The 14,552-nt window shown below is 40.4% G+C and overlaps 1 protein-coding gene across 4 annotated transcripts in view; it reads right to left on the bottom strand.

Moving 5' to 3' along the window:
- Nucleotides 1-14,552, bottom strand: part of LOC124169862 (S phase cyclin A-associated protein in the endoplasmic reticulum) — a 215,495-nt gene that overhangs the window by 160,882 nt on the left and 40,061 nt on the right. For all 4 annotated transcript variants that reach the window (XM_046548665.1, XM_046548666.1, XM_046548664.1 and 1 more), the window contains 2 exons: nt 10,885-10,975; nt 7,000-7,144 (listed from right to left, as the gene is read on the bottom strand). In XM_046548665.1, coding sequence (XP_046404621.1) covers nt 7,000-7,144; nt 10,885-10,975 — 236 coding nt within the window. The remainder of the gene's footprint in view (nt 1-6,999; nt 7,145-10,884; nt 10,976-14,552) is intronic.

A 14,552-nucleotide genomic window follows, 5' to 3' on the forward strand; every position in this document is an offset into this window, starting at 1 on the left:
TTACGCCGATGGTATAAATATAATTATTTCGTTGACTCCAACCGTTCTCAATTAACTTTTTAACAAATGAAGTTTACCCATGCGACATATTTCGATGCTGAGAAGCAAAATTGGGTATGTAAAACGCAGATTAGCCACTACATATTTTTAGGTGAAATTCTTTACCTAAGTTTGAGTCGAATGTAACGAAATTTTCACTGTCTCTAGTACTTTGAGTTCAGGTACAGCAAATTTAAAATCAGAGGAACTAAGCGAGAAGGAGTGGAATTTTCCAGAGGGAAAGAAACACTTGCAATTTTCCACGATTATTCACTTTTGTTCTCGACCTAGGTTTCGATGTTACTTCATCATCTTAAAGGTACAAGACTGTTCAATTTTGAACAATTGTTGTAAAAAGAACTACATTGTACCTTGAAGATGATGCAGTATCATCGAAACCTAGGTGATGAATAAAACTTTATAATCGTGGAAAATTGCAAGTGTTTCTTTCAATAGTAGAAGTATTTTCCAGCGACACTACGCAACTCGGTATAAATATAATTTTGTAGAAATGAAAGTCGATTTGCAACTACGCAACCACATTATACAACGTTACTTAATAATATTAAAACACACTAAATACAATTTTTAAATTAAGAACGAGACGGTAAGTCCAAAGTGGAGTCTCTCCAACCTTTATTTAGGAAAATATTGAAGGCATTGAAGTAAATTGTTAATATGTATGAAGAAAAAGAGCGAAGCGAAAAACATTGGATGACGAATTAAAAAGCAAACGGTGGGAAGGAGTTGCACCACACAAAGAATTGGCACGAAAATGAGTTTACGTGGGAAAGGAACACTCGTTCTTGCTTCAGCCTGGAGATGCTCGTTGAATGCGCATCTCAACTGCGAAAGAGGCATGGAAAAAGAACCAGGAAAGGAAAAAAGGCGGGAGAATTGTAAGGAAAGAAAGTAGGGATGAATAATGGGAGCGAACTAGCCACGGAAAGTAACCGAGTCGTAAAGAGTACGAATGGCGTCTTTGACACCCGCAAGGTTCTCCACACTTGATGTTCGGCGAAAAAGGTAGAAAATATTTTGAAAAAATAACGTCGTGAGAATCCTAAATACCACAGTAAAGGCTGGAACACCATCACAGAGAGCGTGTGACGTAACCCAATAGCAGGAATACATGAAGATATGGCTGACAGTAAGGTATAGGATACGGACGGTATGGACAAAACAAAATCTGAAGCAGCGCCGTGTCTATCCTGATGTTTGGCAAGGATCGCGTAATTTTTTCCGCAAGGAACAGAGTAAAAAGAGACATAAAACTGGGTTGGAATGAGCAAAGTGTAATTTTAAATAGTAGTCTAAACTAATCTAAAATATAAATGATAAAACGAATTGCTTTTTTTTAACAAATCCAACCAAATGAGGCATAGATTAACGTATTTAAGCTGAAAATAGGCATTTTGAATAATCTAACGTGATATTAGATGGAGGTGGTCGAGCCAAATATCACAACAAAATCCGAAAGAGGCGCTCGTTGATCAATCCATGTACGATAGTAAAATTAATACTTGCTGGATAATATTATACTTATTTACGTAATAGATATCATCCTTGCCTCCTACCGAAAGTGAATATAATCTAACGAGCGCATTACGTTTTTTGTTGTTGAAATCTGAAATGTTGTTCTAAAACTTATTTTTAATTTCTCATTAATTTTATTTGAAATTTTCAATGCCTAATTTAAGGGGTCGTTATTTTCTTCTTTTAAATAAAACGTGTTTTTTATTTAAAACACATATTTTTTATTATTAAATATCATTATGGTTGCAAATGGCCGGTGAGGATAGAGAGTTGCATGATCTAACTGCAAACAATTACTTACATCCGACGAAATAATTTTCCAGGAATATATTCGAAAATATTACTTTGGATTAATGAACACGATTACATGCGAGTTTGCTCCTCACAATCTGCGTTTGGAACATATTATTTTCAGTTCGATAGTGAACCATCAAGATGGCCAAAATCTGTAAGAAAAAGAACAGCGTGAATTTAGAAAAGGGAGGTCTTGTAAACCCCAGATAACTCGCTTTGTTCATGATATCTTATCCACGGACGACAAACACGCTGAAGTTAACGCTATATTTTCGACTGCAGAAAGGCATTCGATAAGGTTTCTCATTCTCATTCAAAGCTGAAGCATGCAATGCAGCAAAGTTAGAAGCATACGGTACAGAATAACGTAAAGAAGGGGAACGTAATGGGTTGGATCGAAGATCGCGAGCAGAATGTTGTTTTGGATGGAGTTAGCTCGGATACGGCACAAATTACCTCAGGTATACCCCAAGGAAGCGTTATAGGACCACCGCGGTCACGAGGAAAATCCGCCTCTTCGAAGATGACGAAGTTGTGTGCACAGAAATTTTTGGCCATTGCGATAGATTGGCATTAGAAAAAAAAATACCTCGCTGCCATAAATGAATTCTGCAGTATTTAGGAGTTAAAATATAACCTTGAAAGTTGTATTTGGAGTGTATTAACCAATTTTCTCAACAGAAAACCGATAACGAAAAATGTTGATCCCATTGAATAGCATTAGCAATGAATTCAAAGTCGATCGAACAACTAACTATATCAACTATTGATCGCATGGACGCACGCTAAAACATTTCATCATTTTATCTCCTTATGAGAGTTATACTTAAACCAATAAATAAATATATACTTCGTAAATCTATAAATTTAGTGCGTGTATGAAATCCAACTGAACGCGCTAATATTTCCTTTATCAACAAGCATAGAACTACAGCATATCACCTAAATCTTTACTGACCTGAGGCGAGGTTACGCATTCTCTAGAATATCGCAGATTACGTATCTTAGATAAAATATATTTCACCAGTACTTCTGTACCTAAGATACGGTGAAATAGCATAGGTATATTCCACAATAGCAATTTATAGAATTAGCTTTCGTATTTTTCTGCAAATATATCTCGCTGTTTAGAGGTTAATTCAGTGAATATTACATCAGCAATAATATTGATACTTCCTTTGATGTTGTAACCAGATTATTAAGTGCAAGATTCATAAATCACTTTTCCGCTTCCCTTCAGGTGAGCTAATTAACACGCCGAATTCAAAGATTAATTAGGCCACATAGCAAGATACATAGCATCCACCATGTAACGATTAACGAAGTTTAGCCCTCAAACATTTTCAAGGGGTTACAAAACATTCACTTACGTCTCCTCCAAGTGAGACTAGAAGTCAACAAGCTTTTCCCGAGGGATAAGGAGAGAACCTCCGGACAGTTAACGATTAAATCTTCAAGCAAAGCGGCAAGTTCCAGCCAACCTTAAGACAAGAGTCGGGAACTCGCCCTAATTTAAAAATTACTGCCGCGTCTCCTCAGTAGGTGGAGGTAGTAAGGAATTCAGAGAGCTTAGAGGGAAGGTAAAGCCACTGCGCGAGTCTCGGAATTCGCAAACAAGTAAGAGAATCCAGGCGAGCGAAATAGTCCAGAGAGGCAAATGCGTTTAAGAGACAAGACTCCATAACTACTTCTTCCCCGGTCCCTGTCTCAAAAGGAATTAATGTTCCTCGGCTCCCTACCTCCCGACCCAAGACGCAGTCATTTAAAGTCATAGGAAAACTCACTGGCCCGCGCTAATGTAGCTACCAAGCACTTACGGGGATGGGATTCCTTGTTATTCAATTCAAGGATGAATTTTTAAATTGCAGACAGCGCCAACCGACCTTATGTTGTACAGAGAGAAGGGAACCGAGCAAAAGCTCCTCCTTCGTCACGGAAAAAGAGGAATTTCGTCCGAGTAAAGACGTATAAATCTTCCTAATTCAAACAACAAAATCCAACTCAACGCGAAGAACATTAAAAAAAAAACTATTTAGTGGGACTGGATTTAGGATGCCAACGCACTTAGCATATTAAATACTTCACCCGCTAACTGATTCAACCCGTAGGTTGATTTTGATAGGTAAGGATAGAGCTCACCCCAGACTAAGCCACAGGCGAGCGAATTCATGCATTAAAGGTAGGGTGGCTATTTTCTTTCTCCGGACAGCTTGCACTACCATGTATATCTTTTTGTTTGGGGTGTCCGTAGGCTTCACCCGGGTCTAGAACCCGGGATAATCTGTTCAGTAGTCCAACGCTCCAACCACCTGGTTACTACGATACCATATCATTGAATATGCGAGGGTAGAACTCACCACGGACTAGGCCACAGGCATGTGAAGTTCCGCCATTCAGGCTAGGGTATTTTCATAGATTCCTTTCTTCGGGGATTTTTATTTAGGGATGTCCGCAGGATTCATCCAGGAAAAGAACTCGTGACTCCTCCAGCAGCCACTATGGCACCACGACTCTCTATAGTAAATTTTTGGGCCCTTCTAATACTTTCAGAACTAGATATGAAAAACTTTATTCGGGGACAACGGTAAAAAATATAAACACTGTGCTAATGCTGCTTGCCACAGTACCGAGTTCGCCATTAAGGTCAGAATGAGGTCCTGAGTTGAGAAATAGGGGGTGGTACTTTCTGTCGCCAGAATTACATTCACCATTTATTAACCGAATACTTAAAAGTTGTTCGGTATTGATCGTAGGATATATTTTATCGTGATTTTTAACGTAGCGAACAAAGTACCAGGTTTTTACCCAAACAATATTTCCTTCCGTCTGTAATCAATATTATTCGTATACTTACCTAAATTAAATCCGACGTAAGAGCCTAAATGAAAGAATGCTAATTTGTAAATGAAGTTTCCAGAAATACAGCACACCAAGCCCATTTTTACGTCAGTCAGTCGTTGAAATAAAATAAGAAGTGCACATGCCGACATTTTCATGAAAATTAAAAACTACTTCGTTTCACAGAATTGCCTCCCGAAAAAAATAATTTTTCCGCCTAAAATCCGTTCCATACCTTTCCTTGCCCGGTATTTCTAAGGCCAATTCACATAGCGGCGCGGTCGTTGCCCGACGCTTTCAAATTTAGATACGTAGCCCGACGCTACGATATTTATAGTGCTCAAAGCACTGCATATAACAAGAAGTTTTGTACCTAGTGGGAGGTTACATTTGCACGGGTGAAAATTTACTCCAAGGATAGATTCGTCATCGAAAATGCAGTTGGAACAGCCGGATTTCGTGCCCGGATCTACCGATTACCGGTCAGATAAGCTACCAGCTACTGACTGAGCCATCTACTCATCTCTCCTCACCATCCTGAAATCTTACCTTCCACGATTCCAAAAATCTTTCCAAGCAACAGAGAACGAACTATTGCAATCCCTCTGGGGTTACACTCCCTCCGGGAAAGAAAAGCACAAAGTCCCCAAAACTGCCCTAATCCCCTCCCACCTCCCCTCCCCCACTTAAGCACGCCGCAGATACGCCATTATTAGAAGAGAATTGAACGCCTGAAACCACCAAATGCAACGAAACTCACAGTAGACAGCTAAGGAAGCTGGGAACTGAAGACTGAAGAAAAAGCCGCGAAATTTCAGCGTAGCGTAGCGTAGCCATCTACTCATAAGGCGATTCTCAGACTGGGGGTACCGAACAAGGTGTTTACGTCTGAAGTCCACGTTTTTTCACAGGACACGGAGTTCGTGCTCATCAGGAACAACAGCCGGAGAGAAAAAAACGTACTTAGTAGCTATTCCGAGACTGACGTTTTCCAAAGTACAGCGTGAATAGAGCAGCTTTGTATGCAGTCACGCATGCGGGTTCAAATTTACACCAAGGATGAAAGTCGCCATGAAAAAATCATTTGTCGTATCCAGGATACGAACCCGGATCTCTACCAAACAAGGTTTTAACGTATCGAGTCCACACACTGACACAGGAGACGGAGGTCGTGAGGTTGAGTAAGTCTAGTCTGAGATTTGCTTTAAAAAGCATGGCGGTGTAACTGGTAGCAAAACTGACCGGCAATCGAAAGATTCGGGTTCGAATCCCGGCTAAACCAATTTATTTATTCATGGCGAATTTCAACCTTGGTGTATATAGAATTAGCATACCAACCACTGACTCGTAACGACGTCGACGTGTATTCCAGTGTAAATATCGCGTGATTAGGATACTTTTTTCTTTTGAGTCACGAGCTCGTACGATTTACATAGGCGCCAAGTTTCAACCGGGTCAAGGCGGAGCTGAAACCCGACAACATCAGTTCCCGGTGCCACGAACCACGGGTCGTCTTCGGCGCCCGTGGTTTCGAGCCCGAGAGTCACTTTGGCTGACAATCCAGTAGCCCTGATTCAAACGCTTCTCGCCATCGCCGAGAAACTACCTGACGCTGCCAGGAAGGTTCTGAAGGGGACCATTCCTCACGTTCAACATGATTCACAGCCCTATGCCCCGTTCAGATTACGATTGTCCGAGCGATCGTCCGAACGATAGTTGGCCGAACTAGCAGTGTGAATGCATGTCCAGACAATAGTTCACGTAGTTCCGAACGTTGCCACTTTACGATGGTTAGGCGCTGTAAAACGGGAAGAGGACTTGACAAGAGAAGGACGAAAAGTTTGTAAAGCTCCCATCGTTCTATTTTTTCATGGATTTGTCCAAGCAAGGAAGAATATGGGCTGAAGAAAAATTATAAGTTAAATACACGCTGAACAAAGTTATATTTTTACCCTCCATACTTCAACAGCTTTGCTAACCGTCAATTTATCGTTCACTTTAGATTTCAGCACTTGAGGGCAGCACAGGTTTTTACCATCATTGTTAACCATGCACGATAGTTCCTACGATCGCTGGAACAATCGTAATCTGAACGAGGCACTAGTCATCTAGCCCAGCCAGCCCTGAGACATCCGTCAGAACAGTTCAGCCACCCGCCACTTCCTCAGCATCATCAACAACCGCCACGCTTTCTGCTCCAGTAGCCGCGTGAGTTCACAGTCTCGAAAGTTCAGTTCAGGCCCTCCAAATTGCAAGAAAGAGAGAGTGACAACACAAAAGTTTAACACTCACCATATGACGTCTTGAATCCTTTGTTCGTCGATGGCCCCACTTCTGGATGGTCCGTCACCTCCGCCGCCTCTATCTCCAGCGGCCAGCAAATCCGGAGACGAAGCGAAGGAAGACAGCACAAGAGAAAGAAGCCTCATGAGGGCGCCTGCAAAAAGAAGGCGGAGGAGAACTTATTAAAATATACGCCAACGTGCTTTAGTTATCAGGAATCACATTATTTGTCGCGCCGTAGTCGCGTTAAAAGCTGTCCCCGTAAACCATATTCACCCCAACCAGCCAGTCAACAATACAATAATTATAGCGCGCAATTGTTTGTGTTGCGTGAGTAGTGTGTTGTTTAAGTACGCAGAAATTCAAAGATTTAGGTAGGTACTTGAATCAGAAAACATTTTCATGACATTGAATACTTACTTTTTTGCGGTGAATATAAGTTATTATTATTGATTACAAATAATTATATCTTATTTAAATTACTTTTATTATTTTGCTCTTTCTTTATTGAAAAAATATTTTTTTTATAATTTTTGTAAACATATTTTTTTGGCCAACCCACGCTTTATGCATCTAGGGGGGGCATGCACAGGGGCATGTAATAATACGGTCCCATTATCATTGCGTTCGTTTTGTGTTACGAGGTATCCTTGTCCCCCCCCCCCCCCCCCCCCCCCCCCGCCCCCCAACAGAACAAAATTATGGATACGACCTTGCTTGTGCGGTCCCCCCAGAAAGAAATCCTGGATCCGCCCCTGCAGACCTTGGTCGATATTTTCTCTCTCTTCACACAAAAGATTGGTTTCCCTAATATTCATTTGTAAAGACACTGCCCTATAATATTTAAAATTGAGAAATAATGCTAAATCCACATGACACACACACATATTTTAAAGCGCGGATAATACAGTAGGGAAAGCAAAATAATATAAACGGCTAACCAAGGAGAACTACGGAATAATCATTAAAGAATTCAAATGGGTTTGAGTTCCTCAGAATTCGCAATTGGAAGCCCTTCGTACGATAGCCAGACGAGCATCTTTTTCACTTCACTCAGAGAAATTGTAAAGATTTCCTTGGTTTTCAAACTTGGCTTCATTGCAGCTCGGTCAAACCGCTACAACTTCGTTCCCATTTACTCTGCTCACACGTTTTCACACAATGTTACTTCCGTATTTCTCCTCCGAAAAAACCTTCATTTTCCTCCGGATTCAGCCATTGTTACATTCGCCATTTTCTGAGCACAGGCGACAATTAACATTACAACGTTGAGCCTTGAATTCGCGCGCCACATCTCAGGCGTTTTTTTTCGTTCCTCTTATGGCGAGATGGAAAAAGTAAACTGAAATAAAACATTAAAAATTCCCGGTGAGAAGCAGCGTCTTACTCGAGAGATATTCCAGTTTACGCTCTAATTCATCCCCGCAATTCTGCGACACCTCGGCTTGGCTCTTTCGTTCCATTGCTCGGTGGAACGCCTCAGCATACCTTCCACGTGGCATTCTCAAGGAGGTTGCTCCGGGAAACGAAGAATACGTCCTTATGTGAAGATTTCAAAACATACTATTCTTGTTGTAGCTCATCGAGTTACGGTCACAAAAAGGACTTCCCGTGCCTTATTTAATAGAAATCGCTTAGAAAATCCATATATTTATACATTCTTTAAATGCTACACATATCTAAACTTATGCAAATTGCTGTTTAATGCTCGATTATAAACGCCTTTTCTATATTGACTCATTTTATGTACATTACAACTTAAGAATCGTGATATAATTTATATATAGGCACGTTACCGAAATACTTACTGGGTAAAAGTTAAATATAAAATTGATATCTCATCCCGTTAGTTACATGATGATGGCACTGCTATTGGCACAAATAGCTTTAAAAAAGTGTAAACTTAAACATAGCGTGAACAAATTATCCACATTTTCTGCGTGCTTATCTTTCTTAGTAGCCTAAAGCACAAGATTCCGCAACGATGTGAATGACTATTAAGTGATTCTGGTGTCTCCAGCCGCTTTCGTTGTTTCGGCAACAGTTTATGTTTCAGGTCGATGGATGGTGGGGCTTGCAACGGGAGTAGTGATGGGTCGATCATGAACGATTCGATCAAAAAGATTGAATCACTAGGTGAATCAAATGACTCATGATTCATTTCGTTAAACAAGTCGATCATCAATCACCCCGACTTCCGGTTTCATATCAATCATCCCGGTTTCCGGTTTATTTCAAAAATTTGAAACGATTGATGCTTGATCTCTTTTCGACAGGGAAGAAATAGTTGAGAGAAAATTAAATACTATGCTCGAAAGAACTGAATACTTGTGTAATCTTTTTCTTATATGTTTTCCAGCAGTTATCAGTATTAATAACACAAATACACGTAAACGGAAAATATTAAGATGACTCTTGTAGGAGAACGTTAAGAAGTAGGGGATCGGGTTGGTGTGGTGGCTATAGTGTTGGCTTCCCACCCGGCGGGCTCGGGTTCAAATCCCGGCAGTGGCAGAGAATTTTCAGAGATCCCGATCCCTGCTTGAATGTTGTGTGGAGGACATTTCAAGCGCAACACTCCGTCCGTCGGATGGGACGTTAAGCCGTGGTCCCCTTGGCGCCTTTCGTTAAGAGCAGGCTAACGCCGACGCCGGGTTTCTCTCCACCCTTCCTTACCTACCCTTCCCTCATGGCGCAAATGACCTCAGCTGTCGGTCGCCTCCTCCAAATACCATACCACCACGTTAAGAAGTAGAAGTTAAAGCTGTTAACATTTTATTGTGCCATTCATAAAATTATCCTGCAGAACAGATTCATGCATAGTGTGTGGTGTATTTTGTGTTATATTTTGAGATATATAGTTAGAAATTATTCTATTAGTGTTAAGAAACTGTGACAGTTTTCCTTCCCAAAATTTTCATGACACTACTTCCTTCGTTTTTTCAATCTACTTCACTCATAGAGGAATTCACAATCAAAATAGTATATGAAATAATAATATGGATAGCAATCAGCGTTACCAATGCTCTTCGCAGATGAGGCAGTATTTATTCGATTATTCAAAGTGATTTATTGCATCCATTAATTGAGTCTTATCGATCATGATTCCTTTGAGTCTTTTCGATCTTGATTTCTTTGAGTCTTTTCGATCATAATGATTGAATCAATTGATTGTATCATTTATGTGACTCGAGTCAAAATGATTGAATCACTAAAATGATCGACTTTGCCCATCACTAAACGGGAGTACAGCGTGTCCCAAAAAGAATGACCCGATTTTAACTTGTAATAATATTGAAACAAATGTCACTAGGCAAGCGTTACAGCGCCAGATGTGATCGGCATTGTTTAGAGTTTTAGAAAAATCCGCTGAATGTTACTACGAGCGCTGATGTGGAGCGTGCAACCCATAGGCCATTGGTCTAACAATTAGGTCTAACAATAAGGTGCAGCCAGTCTCGCTGAAGATAACGTACAGGACCGCGAGAACAGGCTTTACACTCTTGGCCTCCTAGGTCCCCTGACATAACACCATGCGATTTTTTCCTTTTGGGAAACGTTAAACAGCGTGTTTATGTTCCTCCCATACCTCGTGACATTGATGAACAAAAAACATGAATATCAGCTGTTGTAGCTTCAGTGACGGAAGACACCTTACACTCAGTTTGGGATGAATTCAGCTATCGGCTAGATGTCGTCCGCGCAGCCAACGGAGGACATATTGAACATTTATGATGGTTTTTTATAAGCTTTTGTCTTTTGAGAGTAATTTAGTATACAATATGTTGATGTTAAGCCCTTCTTCCTAATAAATAATCTTATTTAAAATCGGGTCATTCTTTTTGGGACACACTGTATTACATGTAGGAAGAAATGCATTCATTGACAACTTACCCGCAACAGGATCCACCGATGGTGTTCCCGATGTTGACTTGTTCGAAGCAGAGCTGCCGCCGTGTACCGGACCCCGGAACGGTACCAACCCCTGCAAAGCAATTGCAAATAATTGCATTAAGACGTTAGCTCTCAGTTAACACATACCATGAGGCCGATAAAATCTTTTGGTTCCGGTTGATGGATTTATTTTTTATTTTCAACAGATTTTCGTAGTTATAGGGTGCCTCGATAACGAAATTTGCCGATAACACTGTACTGGAAAAAATGCGAAATCAGCGACAATGTACGCATGCAACCAGCGCTACACCACTAACCGCAAATATTACTACTCTAACCCTTATTTTATTTGAAAGTGCATTTTGAATGCAATTTGCTAACATTAAATAATAATTAATACTAAATATAATTTAGATCTTTTAACTGTAGTAAATAATGAAATATCTTGACTTTTCTGCACATGGCACAACAAAGCATATGAATAAACATACTGGAATGATCCGGTCTATCGCGTTCTCAACAACTAACTTCCATTTTTTGTCCGAATAAATGGTAGTTCACGGTAGAGAACCCGATAGACCAAGTCTTTCACTCCGAGGAAGCCTTAACAAGTAAGTAAATATATTCTTCGTTGAGGAATAATACACATTTTTCTTCAATAATTTTATTCCAATAATTTGCGGTTAATTTTTAAAAAACAACATACTGCATATGAGGTAATGATCATTTTTGTACCTAAGTATAAATTATAAACATTGTGAGTGAGCTTCTTGAGTTGTACCAATAGATAATATTACTTTTTGTTATTTGCTATTCATTTTCTGTCATGGTACAAAAAATGCATACCAATACTGTATCTTCAAAAAATTTTGTTATACTTTCTATTATGTAACTTAAGCAGCAGAAAATGAAAATGTTTCTCCCAGAATTGGCAACCCTAAATCGAGAAAATGTTTTTTTCTAGGGAGCCAACAATTTCACCCCTTATTTTGATTCGATAACATTCATCTTTATAACGGAGAACATAAAAGTTTTTTAGAAATTCCTTCTAGATACGAGGCAAAAGTTTAATTTGACGTCATACGAGGAATTTTCCGGACATGTGGTAGAACTATCTCCACAAGAAATTACCGAAACGATTCCCAAGTTTTTTTCCGCCCTGTTGCCGCAGATAACAAAGAGAATCAAAAAAATATTTATTGAAAGCTAGCATTGCACATACGCCTAGCTTTGAATCAAGAGGAAAAGGGAGCAAAATTCATCGTGAAGCCACCTTTATGGCTTCCGCGCCATTGCACCCTTGAGTACGGAGGAGCAGTTAAGGCCGTTCGAGTGGGCCATAAAAAGGATTTCATCATTTCAACAAGATCAATCAGTCGCGGGGGAATGGTTCGAAAATTTCGTCCTGGGTTCCGTTTTCTTATTTAAGGATGCGTTCACGTAAAACGCTGGTTACAAGCGCCTGTAAACCAGCAGCTTTTTTCCGGCGTATACGAGCGCGGGCAATTATTGCGGCCTTTCACGTAAACAGCCAGAAAGAAGTTCTAGTCCTCAGTTGTCGAGATGTCTTCGTCAAGTGATGACGATATTTATTTATTACAAAACGCCGAGTTTAAGCAAGACAGCAAGTGAGTAGGGGTGCATGATATTTATATCGAACGAAAGAATTAAGGCGAGTGCCATCATGAGAATGCATGCATGCATGAGAATGGAATTAGAGACACTTTGCTACTTTCTAGAAAGACTTAACGGAACATTAAGAAATAAAATGGAAAATTGGCACAGTGAAATTACGAGAAATCACTGTGCACGCACCGCACCGCGCTTCACCCGTACACAGTTGGAGGCTGCCGTCGTTGTAGGCGCTGGAAATAATGTTTCAAACATTCTGGTTCGCCGGCTAAGCGCTTACGGCCGGCGCCGACAATACGAAAGGCATTGATTGCGATTCATTACCCACATTAGTGTATTCATAATATACAAATTATTTAGTTTTAGAAATACCGGTTTAGACGAATGGCAATGGTCCATTTTTATCCTCATTTGAAAAAGACCAGATTGGCGCCCATGCGATGCCACTCCACGTGACGTCAAAGGGACCTAGATTCTACACGACTAGATATGAGTTTTACATAGTCTGAGATTACCAATGCATGCATGAGGCGCAGAGCTCAGGGAAACATCTCTTAATAACCACCTATTAAGACTGCCTATGGTCGGAAAGTTTCCTTCTTTTGATAAGGTATTAATAATCCTTATTTTAGCCAAGCGTTATCTGCTAGCAGGGTACTCTGCGACCTGCTAGCAGCCTGCATCATAGCGGCGCACATATTCTCGCCCCAAGGTCACCTCACACGGCGACAGTGGGAACCAGAATGACGTCACACGGGCTTTTCCCAGCATTCATATTTCGCCGTCGCGTTTTCGCGCGCTTGAAAATTTTTCCCTCTTCATTTAATCGCGAAAAATGGATATCATCATTAAAAAATCTAAAAGCGTGAAATGCGTACTCCAGCAGTAATAATCTTTCGATTTCGGCAATAAAAAAAATAAAAGGAAACCACCCTATTCCGAACAATCTTTGTCCGTAAACAGACAAATATGAAACGGCACAAACTTTTGCTTGCCCTTATCGGCGACCGCAACCAGCGCGCCGCGGCGTTCTACGTGAACGCACCCTTAAACTCTATGAGGGAATGGCTGAATGGGGAATGTTTATTGTAGTAACTTATCTTTCCCTTACATCTACCGAATTCTGTGATAGAATCCCCTCAAAGGAATCCAAAAGAAGGCTCTCCGTGATTGTAATATCGCCTATTTTCCTCAGGTCTATGGATCAGATGTCTAAACACTGAAGCATCGTGTCTTCCATAAAATTTAACTAAGAAAGCAGCTTTTTTCCTTGCGCTCTTCAATTTTTCATTTTAATTCCTTCAACTTATTTCTTGCTCTCTCTCCTTTTTCAACATTCATTTTCTCTTCGAATCCTCAAAGTGATCGTACATTTCATCTGTGCATACTTTGGAAAAAAGAGCAAGCTTTTACTGATTCGATGACATACACACACGACAGTTTCGACAGCTTCTTTCAAGCCTCAAACCTGAAGAAGCTACTGCAACGCCTGCCAAACTGTCGTACGGAGATGAATCGACGCGGATGACAACCCGGAAGCCAATCTTTACATAAAAAGTTTTACACGCTTTTTCTTAACTTGCTTCGTAAAAATATTTATTGAAAGTTAGGATTGTACATACGAGTAGCTTTGAACCAAAATGCATCGAAAAGCCACCTTCATGGCTTCCGCGCCATCGAACACTTGAGCACGGAGAAGCAGTTAGAGCCGTTCAAGTAGGGCCATAAAAAGGATTCCATCATTTCGGGACGGTCAACAATTAGGGGGAAGGATTCGAAAATTTCTTCCTGGCCATAAAACTTTCGATTTTTCACCGTTCGGACTCTTCGAAAATAAAAAAACACATTGAAAACGGGGGTTTGGAATGCCAGACACTCGAACGTTACTTTCCTGAAAACGGGGCACATTAAAAAAATTAAATGGGAGGAAAAAGAGTAAAAGGGTTTTACAGCCGATATCTTCCGATCGGTTGAACATGATATGTCGCAGAGCGCGAGCAGTATTTCTTTTCACTGAAAATCTTCCGATCGTGTAA

Source organism: Ischnura elegans, chromosome 12 (assembly GCF_921293095.1).
Source record: "Ischnura elegans chromosome 12, ioIscEleg1.1, whole genome shotgun sequence".
Classification (NCBI taxonomy): domain Eukaryota; kingdom Metazoa; phylum Arthropoda; class Insecta; order Odonata; family Coenagrionidae; genus Ischnura; species Ischnura elegans.